The 17,388-nt window shown below is 32.0% G+C and overlaps 1 protein-coding gene across 1 annotated transcript; it reads left to right on the top strand.

The window, feature by feature from the left end:
• Positions 1-506: 506 nt before the first annotated feature.
• On the top strand, positions 507-11,617 carry Bma-rsp-5 (putative RNA-binding protein T28D9.2 in chromosome II, putative; the record flags this gene model as incomplete). Its single annotated transcript, XM_043078242.1, has 10 exons — positions 507-700; positions 912-1,055; positions 1,422-1,632; positions 2,032-2,112; positions 3,011-3,078; positions 9,595-9,679; positions 9,844-9,935; positions 10,489-10,666; positions 11,040-11,156; positions 11,570-11,617. 10 exons carry the CDS (start codon positions 507-509, stop codon positions 11,615-11,617), a joined length of 1,218 nt encoding a protein of 405 aa, XP_042934176.1.
• Positions 11,618-17,388: the final 5,771 nt, after the last annotated feature.

Raw genomic sequence — 17,388 nt, 5'->3', positions numbered from 1 at the left:
TTACCACTTAGTTTTATGCTGTAATGCAAAGGTGACACTAAATAGAGAGAAAGAGAGAGAAACTACTCTCGGAAGCTACAAAGAAGCTGAGAAAATAATATCACCTCGTCCGGTTAGTGAATTCATTCGGATAGTTCAGAAGCTGACATTGTCTTTCTCTCCAAACGACACATCTACTATTAACAAAAACCTTCTCTCTCTCTTTCTTTCTCCCTCTCTCTCTCGGTAGAGTAACACTTAATGTTTACGTCACTCTTAATCAATTACGTGTCCCTCCACCATCGTATCTAAGTTTATCATTCATCTCGACGACTCATCAGCACTCCTTACGCGATTGGTGTATGCTACGATGACGTATGGTTTGGGACTGGATGGAGTGTATGGGTACACTGACTTAAATGTAGCGATTACAGTTGTTGCGAGGGGTGTGTTGTGATAGATTAGCAATCGCTCAATAAATTGCTAATTTCTGGATGGGACACTTTGACCTCTTTTTTCAGTTCTTCATGGGGTCTCGAGTTTACGTGGGAAGATTGTCGTATCGAGCGCATGAACGTGATATTGAACGTTTTTTCCGCGGCTATGGTCGCATCACGGAAATTTTACTCAAGAATGGTTATGCTTTCGTTGAATTTTCTGATCGTCGAGATGCAGAAGATGCGGTCCATGATCTGAACGGTCGTTCCTTACTCGGCGATAGGTTTCTTTTTTTTTTTTTTTTTTTTTTTTTTTTGTTGCCTTTGAATATCAAAAGAATTGCAGTTTATTGTTCAGAAAATTATACATTAATAAGTCAATGAATGCTCGGACACCATAGTCGTTCACTAGATCAGTTCTGTAATATAAATGTAGTAGTTGTTGGTTAAGTGTGCTCATTTGGGTATTGAATTTATATCTGATGTTGTTTTTAGGGTAATAGTGCAGAATGCCAAAAGTCGTCCGCGCGGACGGGATATGTATCGAGAACGGATGCGTGAGAGATCGCGTTCGCGAGATCGGAGGCGCAGTCGGAGCCGTGATCGAAAGCGAAGCCATAGCCGCGATCGGAAAAAGAGGTTTAAATTACTAATTTTGAATTATATTACACACACTTTCTCAATTTCTACATTATTTTTTTTTTCTACTATACTTTTTCCTACAAAATTTTCGTAGAACTTCTAACGTTAGAGTATGTTCTTCATAGTAAATATTAAATTCAGGAGCATGACCGAATATCACGGTAGGTTTCTAAAAGCTCAAATAATATAGCTTTAAATTGTCTAATTTCCTCAGAAAATATTAAAGCAGTTTTTGGGATTGACTGATCTAAATTATTACTTTGAAGAAGTTAACATGTAAGAAATAATTTTCAGGGTATCTTCAGACTGCTTTATTTGAATAAAATATAAAAGGTTTGTTTGATTTGGGTAAATAAATTTTAGAAGACATTCATCAAGTGAAAGTGAATCTCCTGAAGACAATCGTCGCCGCTCATCATCAAGATCACAGAGTTTAAGTCCGAAAAAAAGCTCCAAGAAGTCGGATAGAAAACGAAAGCGTGACAGAAGTTCATCAAGTCGTTCCCCCAGTCCAGATGCGAGAAAATCTAAGGACAAGCGTAAGGAGCGGAAATATCGGAGCAGTTCAGAAAAGGTGAACTTAAAGCTTTTACTGATATTTCTAATAGAACATAACTTTGTTTCAGACAACGTAGAATCTTATAAAGTTTTTTTATACAGATTTTTACTTTTATAGAGGTTTCAATCATTTTAATATTAATTCTAATAATCTTTACTTGTTTTATTTGATTTCTGTTATTACAAAAATTATCACTAGTTGGTACTTTAAAATTCTTCCTTGTCGCCACATTCTGAACATTTATAACTAACATACGTTTGGATCATGTTAGATAATATACAATTTATAGCGAAGCCATAGCCGTGATCGGAAAAGTTGTACTTGATTTAATTTCATCTAATATGTTCTTTGAAAAAGATTAGCTGATATTGAATACCAACATTTTACATGATTACCAGAATTTTGGGCTTGCAGGAAGGAAGTTTGGATCGTAGCGGTGCAAATGCATGCAGCATCATCGTTCGTGGTTTTGAAAACAAGGGCAAATTTGAGAAGGTTCAGTTAATATTTCATTTTTATATTTTATCTTCCCTGTAGTTCATCATCTGATGAATTGGAACTTTGATCTATAACAAATCACACTAAACTGGACAGAATTCACTTTTCTTGACAACAGTGGCGCATCTCGCTTTAGTTGACACTATTTGACATGATGCCAGAATTTTAGGCTGGGCCTAGGACATTAATGTTGTATGATTTTTCAATGCCCGTTAAGGACTGGAAAATATCTTTACTTGAGGACCTACTTCGAGGATTACAAAACCAGTGTAGTTATCGAGAGTTTAACCAGATTTAAAAAAAAAAAAAAAAAAGCGTGTAACAGTGTGGTACCACTGTGTTAAGCATTGAAAACAAAATATTCGGATTCAGAAGTTTGATGGGATATGTTTTTATGCGTCACTACTGCTACCAGCGCATCATTGTCCGAGTGGTGCATAAATGTGAATGTTGTGTTACAAACATCTACCGTTCGTTCACGTTCATCCACACAGTTCATGCATTCGTTCGTTCGTTCGTTCGTTCGTATACTCACCGCGCACTCAAATCATCCGGTTCATCCAACCATATCCAAATCTTGCGTGTATTCGTTTTCCATGGCGTGACGTTCGTGCATACATCCGGTCGACAGACTATGCAACCGCCTCATCACGTGGTGCGCTCTGTTCAGGCAACTCGTTCCGTAGCTGCATTGCTCAGCCCTATATTATCGTCCGTAACCATTCATCTGGATTGTTGAGCACACGAAATGCATTATTAGAAATTAGCGGTACGCCGCATTGCTCTTGATTCTGGATTTCGATGGTTCTTTTTAACTTTTCTTCAATTTTTTTCTGAAAATTTTGTCTCAAAATTTTTTAAAATTTGTCCATTATTTCAACAAATTTGTTTTCAGCGTTTAAAGCATATTGCCAAGAAGTATGGCGATCTGACAGATTTTGAAATGCGCGATGACAATACTTGGTATGTTTGATTATTTGGTCCCATAAAAAAGAATTTGATTCTTGCCATTTTGTATTTTTTTTTTTTTTTTAAATTATTGCGCAACATGAATGCAATTGAGAGGGTTAAGGAGTTGTTTGCACATAGAGATTATTGATCTTTTTTTATAATTTTATTGGTGGTGTAACATCACAATTGTTGATTACTTATCTCTTAACGCACAGGCATTTTTCCGGTCTCATCATACCGGCGTTGCATTCCTAAATGTTGTTTAAAAAATATTAAATTTAAGTAGTAGATGGTTATAACATATTTAGATAAAAGTTAGTATAATTTTTTTCCAAATACGTAATTAAGACCACTTGTATTCGAGTTCATAGTAATCCTTTATGTTTTCAACTTTTTGTATAATATTCCTTTCGATATCTTTTCTGGTCAAAGAAGTTTAACCCACTTTTTTTCCCTCTAATTTTTCCATTAGTAACTGATACAGGAAGGAAAGAAGTAGTGTTCAGTATAATTCATTGAGATCGATTTTTTTTTTTCGAAAGATAAAGTAATAATTTAGTTGTTTTATGAGGTATTACGGTTTTGGAATGAAGTATAATACTTTCTTATCGTTAGAAAGGTAATTGTCTTCAGAAAACGGTTAATGATTTAACTCCAACAAAAATATGTATGCATGTGTGACGTGCATGCATGTAGTGTCTTAACGGTTGGTTAAGTAATCGATTGATCCATTTTGTTTCTGTGCAGTGTCCTTGAAATCCACATCCACTGTTGTGAAGACCTTAATGTTTTAATGACCACCTTCAAGGGTCTTAGATTTTTGAATTAACGTTTGAATAATTTTTTTTTAACAATGAACCGCACAAAAATACACGGAGTAGGGATAATAATAATGAAACGTACATTTGAAACCAGTCATCTTAAACTTTAGAATGAGGATGTTTATTCAGTGTAAAAAATGTTCTCTATAATTGGTATGGCGCAAAAATAATTTTGAGTAAGCTAGAGGAAAAATTATTTGGATCAGCCGTAATTTGTCACTCACCTGAAACTTTGATATATCTATTTTCAAAAAATTTTATCTTTATCACTTCGAATATGGCAGTGAATGATTAAAGCAAATTCCGGATTAAGGACTGCAATCCAAAAGGTTTTTTTTTTGAAAATTAATGATATTTAAACAGTATCTAAATATGCTTTTTCAAATAAAGACTCCGGTTTTTTTATTATTTCATCAATGGATTTTTCACCAAATTAATGTTTAGAAAAAGTTTATCCATTCATTTTAAAAGCCTATTCCATTTCTGAGAACAGTTATCTATTTCGACACTTACAAAACTACCATATAAATGCTTAAAAACAAAAAAAAAAAAAAAAAAAACTGTTCTTATTTGAGTAAATTAAAAGTATCAGCAAAGTGCTAATATATTTGACAACGATGAAAAATCTATACATAGCTTATGTGCCGGTAGATTACTATATGTGACTGTTACACTTTTCTTTGAGTTTAAAATAAAAACTGCTTACCTCGTATAGAATTATTTGGAACTTGAAAATTTAATAGAACTTATTGCACTAGGAGAGAACTTTTCTGGATATTAGTAAGATAACTCTCCGAGTTAAACAAAACTGTAAAAACTGACGTTGATGGAAGCAGAAGACACACTTATATCGCAGATGTATTCGTAACTGCTAGCGTATAACTAATTTATCTCGAAATGTGACATGATTTTCAGTTTAAGTATACTATCACTGTTGTGGGGAAAACACTAAGGTTATCTGCTGGTATTGTACTTTGAAAAAATCAATTCGGAGTTCATTTTAAGTACGTTGTAGAGAATGAATGAAGCCGAAAGACTACAAGTGGGATAGTAGGACAAAGAGAATCTTTCCACATTAACAGTAGATTAGAGGAAGAAGGGAGGAATGGAAGTATTTGAGAATAACAGATGAAACAGATGAACGTTGTTTAATCATATGAAATAATTTTTGCGAAGTTTCCATTTTGCACAGTAGGGACATAATGAGGACAGTATTGCACAGATTAATAAATAATGTTTTTATGTATATAATTGTGATTCGAAATGATTCACAAGCAGTTATCTCTTCGTGAAATGTACAACAAGTAACTTGTGCATGAATAATTGTAACTATTTTGCTTAATTCAAAAGATGCCATTTCCTCCGAGCAGTTCTAAAAATCATTGAGTGATTTGTTAGTTACATTCATATGACTTATCACTTATAGCCAACGAGTTAGATCATTGATAGCCAACATGTGAAGTTGTTTGCAGACAATCTCTCTTAGTGTGGTCTGTTGCTAGGCTTTCACTCACAACGACAGCTAAGGCTTTGACTCATTCATGGATTGTGCTGAAGACAAGTTTTGAGACTATATGGCTCAGTCGTACGCTTTTTGTGAACTACATTGATTTCGTCATCTACATGCATCATTTTGTGACACTGAGAGAGAAGCTTTGAAAAGTTGAGGTAATTCCACAATGTGTGAAGAATATAATTAGATGGTATGTCATTGTGCTTGAATGATTCTCGAAGAAAGTGTGTAGGAGATAGGCTCATCATACGTGTGGCAAGTGAGTGGATTTTCTTGTGGAAAAATGAATGAAATAGAGAAAGAGCGGCCTAGTGAAACGGTTATAGAAGCGCGAATAAAAAAAGATGGTGGTGGGAGGGAGGGACAGAAAGGAGGAAGGGTAGGGTAGAAATGTATGAGGTCGGGAAGGTATTTAAAGGGTGGGTGCTTGGCTATGGGTTGGGTGGATTTCGTAAGAGAAGTAAAGGAAGCCTTTGAGGAGCTGCTGGCTGATGCTTCCAAGGGAAGAAAAGGGAGGTATGGGATAGGTTCTGCTTGCGAGGGTGTGTCTGTTGGCTCTGATTCAAGGGCATCCCGTCCGACCTTGCCCAAACCATTAACATCAATGCAGTCAGCGTCGTTCGCTTCCATTTGTTTTCAAAATTGTTGTCAGAAGTGCGACTTCTGCCCGCCATTCTTTTTTACGTTGTTGTGCAATGCAGTCTACCCATGCTCCGGGTATTTCCGTCATTCATCTCGGTCCGAAACCCGATTCAGTTGCTTTACTCCTGTCAGTTGCTCAATGACGACTAATTTTGGTTTATTAATAGGCTATTTGCCTTTTACATTTTCTACCCATCTCTCTGTAGTGAACTTACGCCCTATAACGCTAATTTGGAAAAGACAATGGCCTAGAGGTGGACACGCATACCTTGTCGAGAAATACTTACTATTGATATTTTTTCCTCCTTTTTGTTCTTTCATAGATGGTAGCACTACAGTGCTTGAAACTAATTAAAGTATTGGGCACTTATGTTGCTTCCTTCTCCTTCTCCTTCTCCTGTTGTTTCTTGTTTCCATCAGTTCTATTCCCATAAATCTTTCACTCTTTTTCTGTATCTTCTCATACATACTATTGCAATAAGAATGAAAGAAAAGTTCTGTTTTTGATAGTTTTGGTGGAAGAAAGAAGTTGAAAATCAGGAAGAGCAAGTTCCAAAATGCATGCACGGATGAGATGAAAACGAATGAGAAGAGAAAGAGTAGAGCGCTCCAGTAAAGCTGACGGCCAGTAGTTAACTATCATATCTTACGGGACGTTGAGGAAATGAAGTGGGTTGCTAGTGCTGCTGCATCCTACCATCCGATAAGCAAGCACATTTTCACAGCGAGCAAGCCACCATCTTATCTGTCACATTATCCTTCTTCTTCACTCTTTTGTCTCCATACATTGGCTTCTTGAAAATGAGGCGTACTGTTTCATTTTGTTCATGGTAACTGGACATTGTCTCTTTGTACTCTTCGTCACACCATTGTCTTTTAATTCCACTTGTCCTCACTTGCACTAGCACTATTACTCTAATCACCGACAAGTTTTCCCATCGCTAGATTCTTCGTTTTTTTGTTCTCATCAAAATATTTCCTTTGAAATTAACTGCACACAAAAGTGTACAAATGGTTGTGTGTTTCAATGTTGCATAGGCGTAGTATAATAGGTAAAGGAAATGAACAGAGTAGGACGAAAAGAAATTGAATTTCCTGTTTTCATTGATTTACACATCATTTCGAGTTTGCGTCTGAAGTGTTCCTTTGCATTATTGTGTGCGACATCTGAAGGTAACTTTCTCGTAATGTATTTTTTTGGATATTGATAAGGTTCTATGGCAGCGCTTGCTAAATGGTAAGGAAATTTGTCATATTAGCAATATCTGGTGACAGGTTTCATCCGGTTCAGATCAATCTCATGTGATAACTTGAATTTAATTGACATTCTGAATAACCAGAGTGATCAGTTAAAAGGCTTTTTTATCCGTTCAATAACTAAATTTTCAGAAAACAAATAAGGGATAAATTTTGCACATTAGTTGAAAAGTTATATTTATTAAGGTTACGAATCACAAGTTGCTTTGTTTTTCCAAACACGCATGTGTTTATTATGTCGGCAAAGAGGTGAGCAAACAATGTGATGATTCTTTCACTTACTGTAGTTGTCAAATCTCCCATATTAGGAAGTTGGAATGTACCGATAATCAAATTCGACTTTGCTTATTGTCAATCCAGTGTTATTAGCAGTTGCATGTTTGTGCTATATTCTAAAGTATTTCCTGCTCACAGCGCAAGTTCTACTGTTTTTTACTTTGACGTATTTTCGACGTTTTTATTGGAAGTAGATTTCGTCTTGCCGTTTCTTTCATTTTTCTTAAATCGTGTGTTTAAAATTGGTGGTAATATGTGCTTTAAATTGGAATTACTCTTGTTTGGATACAGTTTATAACTCATTTAACGTTTATAGTCCAAGTGGAAGAGATAATGGAACTGTAGAATACTCGATTCACTTGCCGCATTTTCTGAAGCAGCTCTTTTTAGGATTTGTTTATTCTTTAAAACTATTTTTGCTAAGATGTGCATGGGTATTTTATTTCTCTTAAATTAGGTGTTCACATAAACAGGAAATTTTCGTCATTCTACTGCGTTCCTGTTCAAATGACCCCCGACGTGTATACACATTCTTATCGTTTTGTACATTACACACTAACAATGCATTTGAATCAAAAATCTAAGCAGATCTGCTTTCACTTGTTTACTTCTTTCTGGATTCCTATTTCTTACTTCAGTTTTTGCTGCACTTCCTTCCTTCAACAAATCTATTACATGGTGGTGCTCTTAGATATGCGTAATTTTGAGAAAAACTGAAATGTAGTGTTCACATTTCTCCAACTGTATGCATTTTTCATTTTTCATATTCGTCATGCTTTCTCTTGAGTATATGGAATGGATGACTATGTCATGGTTTCATCTTTTAAAAAGTTTTATTGGAGAGAAAGGAAGCAGGAAAATGACGGTTGAAAGGGACGGGGCTATGGATCGATTTGAAGAAATGTATCGAGGACGTTGCCCGTTTGTAGCTCCTTCCCTTCGACCTTTTCGTATTCTTTGTGAAGGATTGACGTATCGTTGCTCTCACGTTCTATTTAGGATGTTCATTTTAATTGACCATATTTTATCCTTTATCGCTCATCGATTTCTCTCCACTTTTAACGGTGAAAATAAAATCCAAAAACAAATCAGTCAGGAAGGATTTGTTTAGTTGACTTTCTGATCCCTAATGCATTTTTAATGCAACTTAAACGTATAGTTTCATATAGTGAATTCACACTGGCAGTTTATTTCAATAAAGAAAATCGAGTAGAATCTATTTGCCTGTGCGTAATGTTTCCATAACTGTGTATTTCTTTTTTAGTCAGTTTCCTGAATTTTATTGCTTCGCAGTTTTTACGTTTCCGAAATGTTTCGTATGTTCTTCGTATAAATGAGTTATATATTTTCATTTAATAATTTTTTAAGTAAAATTAGATTGACATCCATGGATGATATACATAATACTTTTCTATAGTTAGTAGTTGGTCGCATGTTTCATGTTGAACTAAAGGAAAAATGCACTTAGTATCGTATGCCACGCTTTTTCTGTGTGCTGCTGCCATAGTTGCTTTTGCATATTTGTGAATTTTATCATCTATAGATGGGAAATTTAATGAAGCGATTAGGTTGGATTAGGATATAATTTATTGCTATGCTGTGTGATTTTGTTAGAAGTTTCATTGTGACGTGAAGGTATTATTTGTAGGTATCACCAAAGGTGAAAACTTATCATACTGTCATGGATTGATATGGCAGTTTAGATTAATTTCTCTTTTTACTGTTTCCTGCTGAATATGCTCTTTATTATCTTAAGTAATTTGTTTGATATTAGATTGTTAAGAGTTACATACAAATATTTGATATTCACTAAAAGTATACTCTGTTTGTAGGCACCTTGGATGTTTCCCCTGGAAAAACCCTCCCAAGGCGTCGAAGTCTCGAAATAACAGTTTTAATTGTATCAACTAAAACTGTTATTTCGATATTATCTGCTGATAAATTTATAGAATCTTGATCCGGATGATTACGAGTGCTTTTCTGTGTAATATTAATTATATACAGATTAATTATTTTCAGTGTCATTGGGTATACCTCTCGTGAAAGCGCAACAAAAGCACTTGAGAAAATGAGCGGCAAAGAAGTGGATGGACAAACTGTGCAGGTGTGTGACATTGTTCATTATCACTGTGCGTTCCGATGCTTGCAATGCATTTTTATTTATTCTGCAACTGCATCTGAATTGCATTTGTCTGCACGTACTAAAGGGTACGGACACGTACGTATATGTCCAGAATCCAGTCAACCTTATGTTTGGCCATCTTCCAGGTTGCTGCTGTCGAAGAAAAGCAGGCAGGAGCGGGGGGAAAGCATTCGGAAACCACGAAAGAAACTGAACGAAGCCCATCTGAGGAGAGAAGGTTTGTATAATGAGAAATTGTCGTTAGTTTTGAATTTTTGTTACATTTATATATATTTTTTTTTTCAGTCTTAAATTCTAAGTCAGTAGTAGATCCATATTACTAGTTATGGATTCTAATATCCATCAGCTATGTATGGACTGAGTTTTAGTTTCTGTATGCCTAATAAATTTTCGATTACCATTTTTGGTAACTTTGGGAATCCTTCGTGTTGTGTGTGTGTGTTTTTTCTATCATCTAATTTTCTTCGTTTCCGGTTACAACAAAATGAATTTGTAGTGTAATATCATTTTGTATAAGCTTTCTTCAGTTCATGGCAGTTATAGGTGGATATTACTGAAGTTGACGTACACTAGGGTCATCATATTTTAGAATTATTATGCTGTTGGGGTATTTCTGCATCCCAGTTATTTCTTAAGAAAAAAAAAAAAAAGATTTCTTGATAGTTTGTAATGGTTTGGTGATAATCAGGTAAGCTTAGCTGTGTTATAGCTGCGCTCTCTAGGTAGACAAAATTTTCGGTTCAGAATATGTTGATCTCGATGATTTGTAGTCGATCGCGTACCAACTCGGGCTCATCAGCGGCATCGGGTGACGAAGAGAAGAAAAATGGCAGTGTCGACGGTAACGAACATTCAGGTGTAGCAGCAGCTGTAACTGATAGCCACAAGAAAGCAAAGAATGGCGAGGAACATACTGGAAACGCGGTTACTGCCAATAACACAAGAAATGTTCCTTTTCTTTTAAATATTTCAAAAGTTTTTTGTGCTCAAAAGAAGAAAGATATTTGTTACGAATTTCAACTAACTTTTAGCTTTTTCTACTCTTCAATTTTTTATTTGGTTCTTAAATCTTATTTAATATAAAGGGATGTCGATTGGCGGGAAAATATAAGCGTTGTGATTTCTTTCGGGTTTTTTGTTTTTGTTTCGTTTTATTTTTTCATTTTTTGAAAACATTGAAGACATTTGCTTACTAAGCATTTGTTCAACTTCTCTTTAATTTCTCAGTAAAAGTTATATTTAAAAGGAAGAGCCATTTATTCGATGGACAAATGTTTTATTCTGTCAGTTGATTATCTTTTAATTTGAATTGGAATTTTAGAATCGTAAGCGCACATCTGGTGCAAATGATGACGGTGAAAAGAATGGTGACGATTCGGAGACCAGTAACGATGCTGTCACACCGGAACTGAAGAAAAAAAAGAGTGACACAGAGGAGGTTGGGGTTTTTGCTTCTTGCAGTTAAGTGAAGCTCATGAATATACATAACATATTTATGTTGAATAGAAATGAACGAAGTAGGTGTTTATTATAAGCATTCATTTCCTTTTTTAGTATGTTATGTTGTCCTTTTTAGATTAGATGGAATTTTTTAAATCTTGCAGTAGGTAATCATAGAGGTGATTTTTTCTGCTAGCAACACAATAATGGGAATTGCTTTGGAAAGTAGTGTGTTTTTTTCAATGTTTATCTACATTTCTTCTCTTCAGGTTTTAAATATAGTTTAACATAGGCCAAAATTTTTGAATGGTCTTTTTCTCTTTTTGTTCAAAAAATTCACTGAATTATAGTTCTTTTTTTACTATTGTTTTCAATGGTTTTAAGGTCAAAATTCTCTTTTTGTATCTTTAGACTGAAACTACAGAAGTCGACTCTACTGCAACAGTTGGTGCTGAATGAGCTGTTTCTTGCATTGATTTGGTTGATCGATTTAAGAGAAAAAGGAGAAGATGGAGCAAAGTTTTTTAATTGTAATCTCTTTTGTTGTTACACGCACCTCAAATGCTAATTTTCATATTCACTGAATTTTCTGAATTCCGTTTACACCTGCTGCACTTGGTTTAATTTATTAGATGCAATGTCTTGGCTAAAAATAATATTCAACGGTATTTCGTTTTCACCTACAATGAATTCTCATAATGACGATATTTTTTGTTTAATCCCACTATTCCATAATATAACAATCTATATTCATTGTTTACTCATGAAATCCCTATGCCTATTCAATCTACGTTTTCGCGGGCGTGATTTTTTTTTATTTCATACATCGTTTTCTTGTATACCTAAAAGTGCGTGGTTTGTTCTGTAGTTCTTAAGTTCATGGTGTAATGTTCATTTTTTTCTTTAAACTTAGTGTTGTCCTAATGTAATTGTTGTAGTAGGAAGCCAAGTCATTGTTGTTGCTGTTTTTTATAACTAATTTGAAATTTAATTTCAATTATGGATTTCTCTTATTTTTATCACCATTTGGGATAACTTGCAATTGGTTAATTTTTCTCATCTTTCCAGATTTTAAAGAATTGAGATTTCTAGTTATGCAAGAATCAGTTTAGCTTTTTGTTTTAAACTGTATTTGTCAGTTTTCTAGACTTGGAATTTAAAATTTTGAGATTTAAATTATGTTACTCTGTGCATCGTCTTTAAATAAATGAATGTCCACCGTTACCTATATTTTGATATCGTTACTGGCAAACTTATTATTTTTCCGTTATGGAAAAAATAGGATGTGATAGAAAAGGGCAACTTTGAGGAAGGCGAAAAGCAAGGGTTGCTATTTCAAAAAGAAAAAAAAATATCGAGAGATGTCTGGTATATAGACTCAGTGACAACAAGTACATTGCAACAATGTTGTTACTTAGCTGCCTTGATCTCATTGGCTCTAATTTTCCATCGTTTGAGTGCGTTACTGCAAGTCATAATCGGTCGTTGTTCGTGATCGATGTTGTCTTGAATTTGTTACTTTAAATTCATGTCAACTTCACACTTTTCCTTAAAAAGACTTCCATTAGACTTTTTTCTTTTGACTCAAAAAGTGGATGAAATAAGTGAAATGAATCTTTTCTTTGTGTAACGCAGTTATACTCCAATAAAACGGTGGGATTTCAAAATTGTTCTGAAATCATTAAGCATATTTCAGGTTGAAAGCATTACTGAATAGGTATACCATCATCATAATGAAATGATATAGCTTCTTTTCATCTTTTTTCGTTTTTATTTTCACTTTGATCAAAGTTTTGGAAAAAAGAACTTTCAAAAAGTCAATATAATTTCAATTTATTTTCCTTCCTCTTCCATCCGTTTCTCATTTATCTACCAAATATCCATTCTTCTCAACATTTAATAATTATTCATCAGCCAATATATATCTCATAGCACTTCATTTATCCAACATTTCACTACTAATACATTGTAATTGAAATTATGAGTGGTAAATATGCATAAAATATTTATGATTAATGAGAAAAACATTAGCTATTAGAGAAATATTTTAATAATTTCTTGTTCTTATTTTCGTTTTAAATGGCTTCTTTTATTTTCAACAAAATTCTGACAAATTTGATTAACCATTTTATATTAATTGACTTGTTAACATTCAATTCAGATTTTATAAATGGCATAAAATATCGTTGTTTATTTGTCGATGAAAAAATGCGGAAATATCAAAAAGCTAAAAAGTGACTGCATGCAAATTATTTGTACATAATTGTACTCGATGAGTTATTGAATTTAAAATTTAAGCGATTTGAAATGAAGAGGCTTTCTTGTTTTTTCAGAGGAAAAAGTTTATGGCGAAAGTTGTAATGTAAATGGAATATTACATAAATTTAAATATCAGAATTTGAAATTCGTAGATCAAAGTTCACATGCATAGATGAGAATAATCCAAACAAGTAAGAAAGATTTTTATGATTAGATGAATTGAATCTTTATAATTTGCTACGTTTTTTAGTTTTGATATATGAAAAAATCAATAAGCATATGGGGGGGGGGGGGGGGGGGGGGGGGGTTAAGAATGTTGACAATTGATGCCACTTGAGTCATTCATTCATTATTAAACATTGAAATATAAGTGTCACAGCTATAATGACAATCTTTTAGGCTCATAGATTTATTAATATCAGATAGATAATCCAGATCTGATGATGAATGTAGTAATAATTAATTTGATTTAAAACCAGAATTCCTCGGTTTTTTTTTCACCTAAAAGATAAATAAAAGCAAATTAGCGCAATTGCTTTTTCTTTAGAATTTTAATCTACCTTTAAAAAAAAAAAATTTAAACAAACAGATGTTGAAAAATATAGATTATCAGCAGTATATATATATATAATTCATAAACAATTTTTATTTTTATTAATAAACAATATGCAGTAATTTCAGTGAATTTTCAATACGATACTTTTCCATTGGTACTGAGAAATTCGATCACAAAGAAAAAAAAAAATAAGAAAAATAGGAAAGAAAGTGTTGTAATTAAAGAAGATAATTCAAAAATTCTTTCAATAATTTGAAAAGGCACTTCATTTCTTTCATTATAAATGGTCTTTCAAGAAGTATGAAAGATTTTTAGAATACTCAAAATAGATATGCATAAAGCAAATTTCAATCCTATTGAGTGCTTCTTACTGTATGTAACAAAATATATATATATATATAATATGAAAGTTTTCATATTTTGTCATTAGCTTATGATAAATTAATTACATTATTTATTGTATGAATTGCTGCTATACAAGAATAATAGACTTTTCGAATTATTGAAAATTTCAAAGTAAAATAAGTTTTAGCTCACAGAATTCTTTTAGACTTACCGAAGAACTAAATTTATCAGTGCTAAAAATCCAACTAGATGACATGTCATTTTCCGTTTGCTATTATTAAGAATGAAGTTGACAATCTTCTTTGTTAATCTTGATAAAATCTCGATAAAAATTTTGTTGATCATTTAAGATAAGACTGAAACATTAATCACTTTGTTCTATGACGATACAGTATCGTTTCGATTAATCAACACAATCATTAAATGTGCCACAAAATCAACCACTAATATGTTTAGCTTACAGTTAACCATTTCATTTGTATTACAGTATACCGAAATTGATTCATCGATCATTGAAATATAATTTCAAGTAGTCACTGATTGCATACAGTGATAAGCGAAGAGAAGAGAGTAATACGAATGATAATGATATGATAAACATTGCAATGACATAAAAAATAGGCAAACAATAAATAATTTAAAAAATATTGCAGAACCTTTTATTTTAAAAGTTAATTGAAATTTTCAACGTATCATTACATCTATTATCTATTCTTATGTACTAATCTTATACCTTAAAATAATGCTTGGTAATTAATTATTAGATGGAAATAATGTGAAAATTAGCAATGATAGGATAGGAAATATGAAATGTTCAGAAAATATTTTAAATTGACAATTATAACAAAGTGTAATTTATATAGCAAAATGTAATTTATTGAATTTTAAAAATTTCAATATTTGCTATCAAATTGACTGAATGAATGCAACTAACATATCGATTGTTACTTAAATGTTAAACAATATGGTTGAAAATATGTCTTTGATAATATGTTTACGATGAAAATCATTTCAAAAGTGTTTCAAACAATTTAGATGGATGAAAAAATTTTCTCTTTTACAAGTTAAAAATAATCAAAAGATATTTTCAACTGTATCACTTAATTTGATTCGTTAAATGCATTTAAACAATCGTTGAAAATGTTAGTTATTTTATCAAATTGATTGAAAATTTTAAAATTCAATAAATTGATTGAAATTAGGATTATCCATCAACAGAGATCGATCTTTTAAGATGGGGGAAAAAAAAACATGTTTTTTTTTTCCCCCATTTTGAATAAACAAATTGATTGATTCTTTAAAATCAATAATTATCTTAAATGGTGACAAACTAGACTCTCACTTAAAAAAATTAGTAAGTGTATTCAGAAAAGCAAACCAGGATGACACCAAATGGCAGAATATTGATATTTTGAGGAAAGTTGAAATGTGAAAAGGAAATGAATGCAATTCAGTTGTAATCAGATAAATAAACCAAATTTGATTGTTCGGAGGGTGAGTCATTTCTGCTGATTTTTTGCATTCAAATTCATCAAATTTAAAGTCGAAAGAAGAAAAAAAAATCCTAAATTTCTTCAATCCTAAAATTTATGCTCCAAGAAAGATCACCTGGAAATCTTAAATGTTCAAATGCGCTCTTTATTTGTCATTTTTTTTTTCATTTAAATAAATTGATATCTATCATAACAGTTTATGTTCTTAGTTTTAGATCTTCTGAAAAACTTCTATTTGGTATTAAAATTAAAATCAATTTGGTAAATGTAAAATGTAAATACAGGTAGAAGTTACTAGTAAAAGTAAATTGCTTACATAATTTTTCCACTCTGATAAATATTATGACAATCAGTAAATGCTTTTCAGTGATAAATAATTTAAAAATATGCTGTATAAATAAATTGCAAATAGCTAATACACGTAATGAAATTACGCTTAATTTCAAAAATCTAAACTTTTGGGAAGGATTTACCTGTGAAATTAGAATTCATTAATCACTAGCAAAATAATTTAACGATTAATGACAAAAGATTATTTTTGATTTATCGATTGCTAAAGAAAGAATAAACAGATAGTTGCAATTTTATTAATTTAAATGCTAATTTAGTAAAATTGAACTGACTTTATTTAATATAAGTGATTATGAGATTTCAACAATGAAATTTTTCCTGCAACTTTCTCCGATAATACTTCATGGAAGGAAGCTCCGATAGTAATATTAAAATATTTATCAATCTTTGATTAAATTTTTAGAAATTATTTAACAACTAGCATTATTATACGTTAATAAATGACAAATGTATTCATTGGAAAGTAAAACTACAATGAATTAATATGTTATGAGGTGATAACAATGAAATGAGTGATAACATATCCAAACAATTACAATAATTTTTAAATGCTTAATAGAATTGCTAATAATTGCTCAGATATTATTTACAATATTTTTCAATTTTTTTTCCAATAATATTTTTTCAATGAATGTTACTATCACTGAAACAATAATATTTATTGTAAACACAATTTGTCACTTCAACCTTTATTTGTTTACAAAGCATTTGTACTTCATTTAAACAAACAATGTCAAATTGATTAACTTTCTAAATCATGACAATAATATGATTCATCCAATTTTATTACTAATTTATGCCAAAATATGAATCGCATAAAGTAACTCTTCATAGCAAATATATTTAAGTAAAATAGTTAATTATCAACTAGATATGGATCAGATAGGGTAGCTTATTTGTTTAAGAAATAGTTTTTTAACCATTTAAAAAATAAAGGATTATTGTTTTATATTGAAAGTTTAAATAACATAATACATTTAAACGAAAGAAAAATTGAGAAAAAAGAAAGTTTAAGAAAAAGGAATGAATTTTGCTTAACAAATAAGCGGAACTTATTGTTAGAGTTCAAAGTCGATAAGTAAAAAAGCTTATTTGCCTAGCAGAAAAAATTTAAAATTGTATCACTAATTAGGGAATATTTGCAACATATTACTTTTTATGCATTTATTACATTCATTCTGCAAGTTATAATTGCAATCTTTTTTTTTGTATAAGCAATTAGCATA

Source organism: Brugia malayi, assembly GCF_000002995.4.
Source record: "Brugia malayi strain FR3 genome assembly, contig: Bm_v4_Chr2_contig_001, whole genome shotgun sequence".
NCBI classification, from domain to species: Eukaryota; Metazoa; Nematoda; class Chromadorea; order Rhabditida; family Onchocercidae; genus Brugia; species Brugia malayi.
Note: the sequence above shows the minus strand (reverse complement) of the source record. Positions and strands in the feature narration are given on the sequence as shown.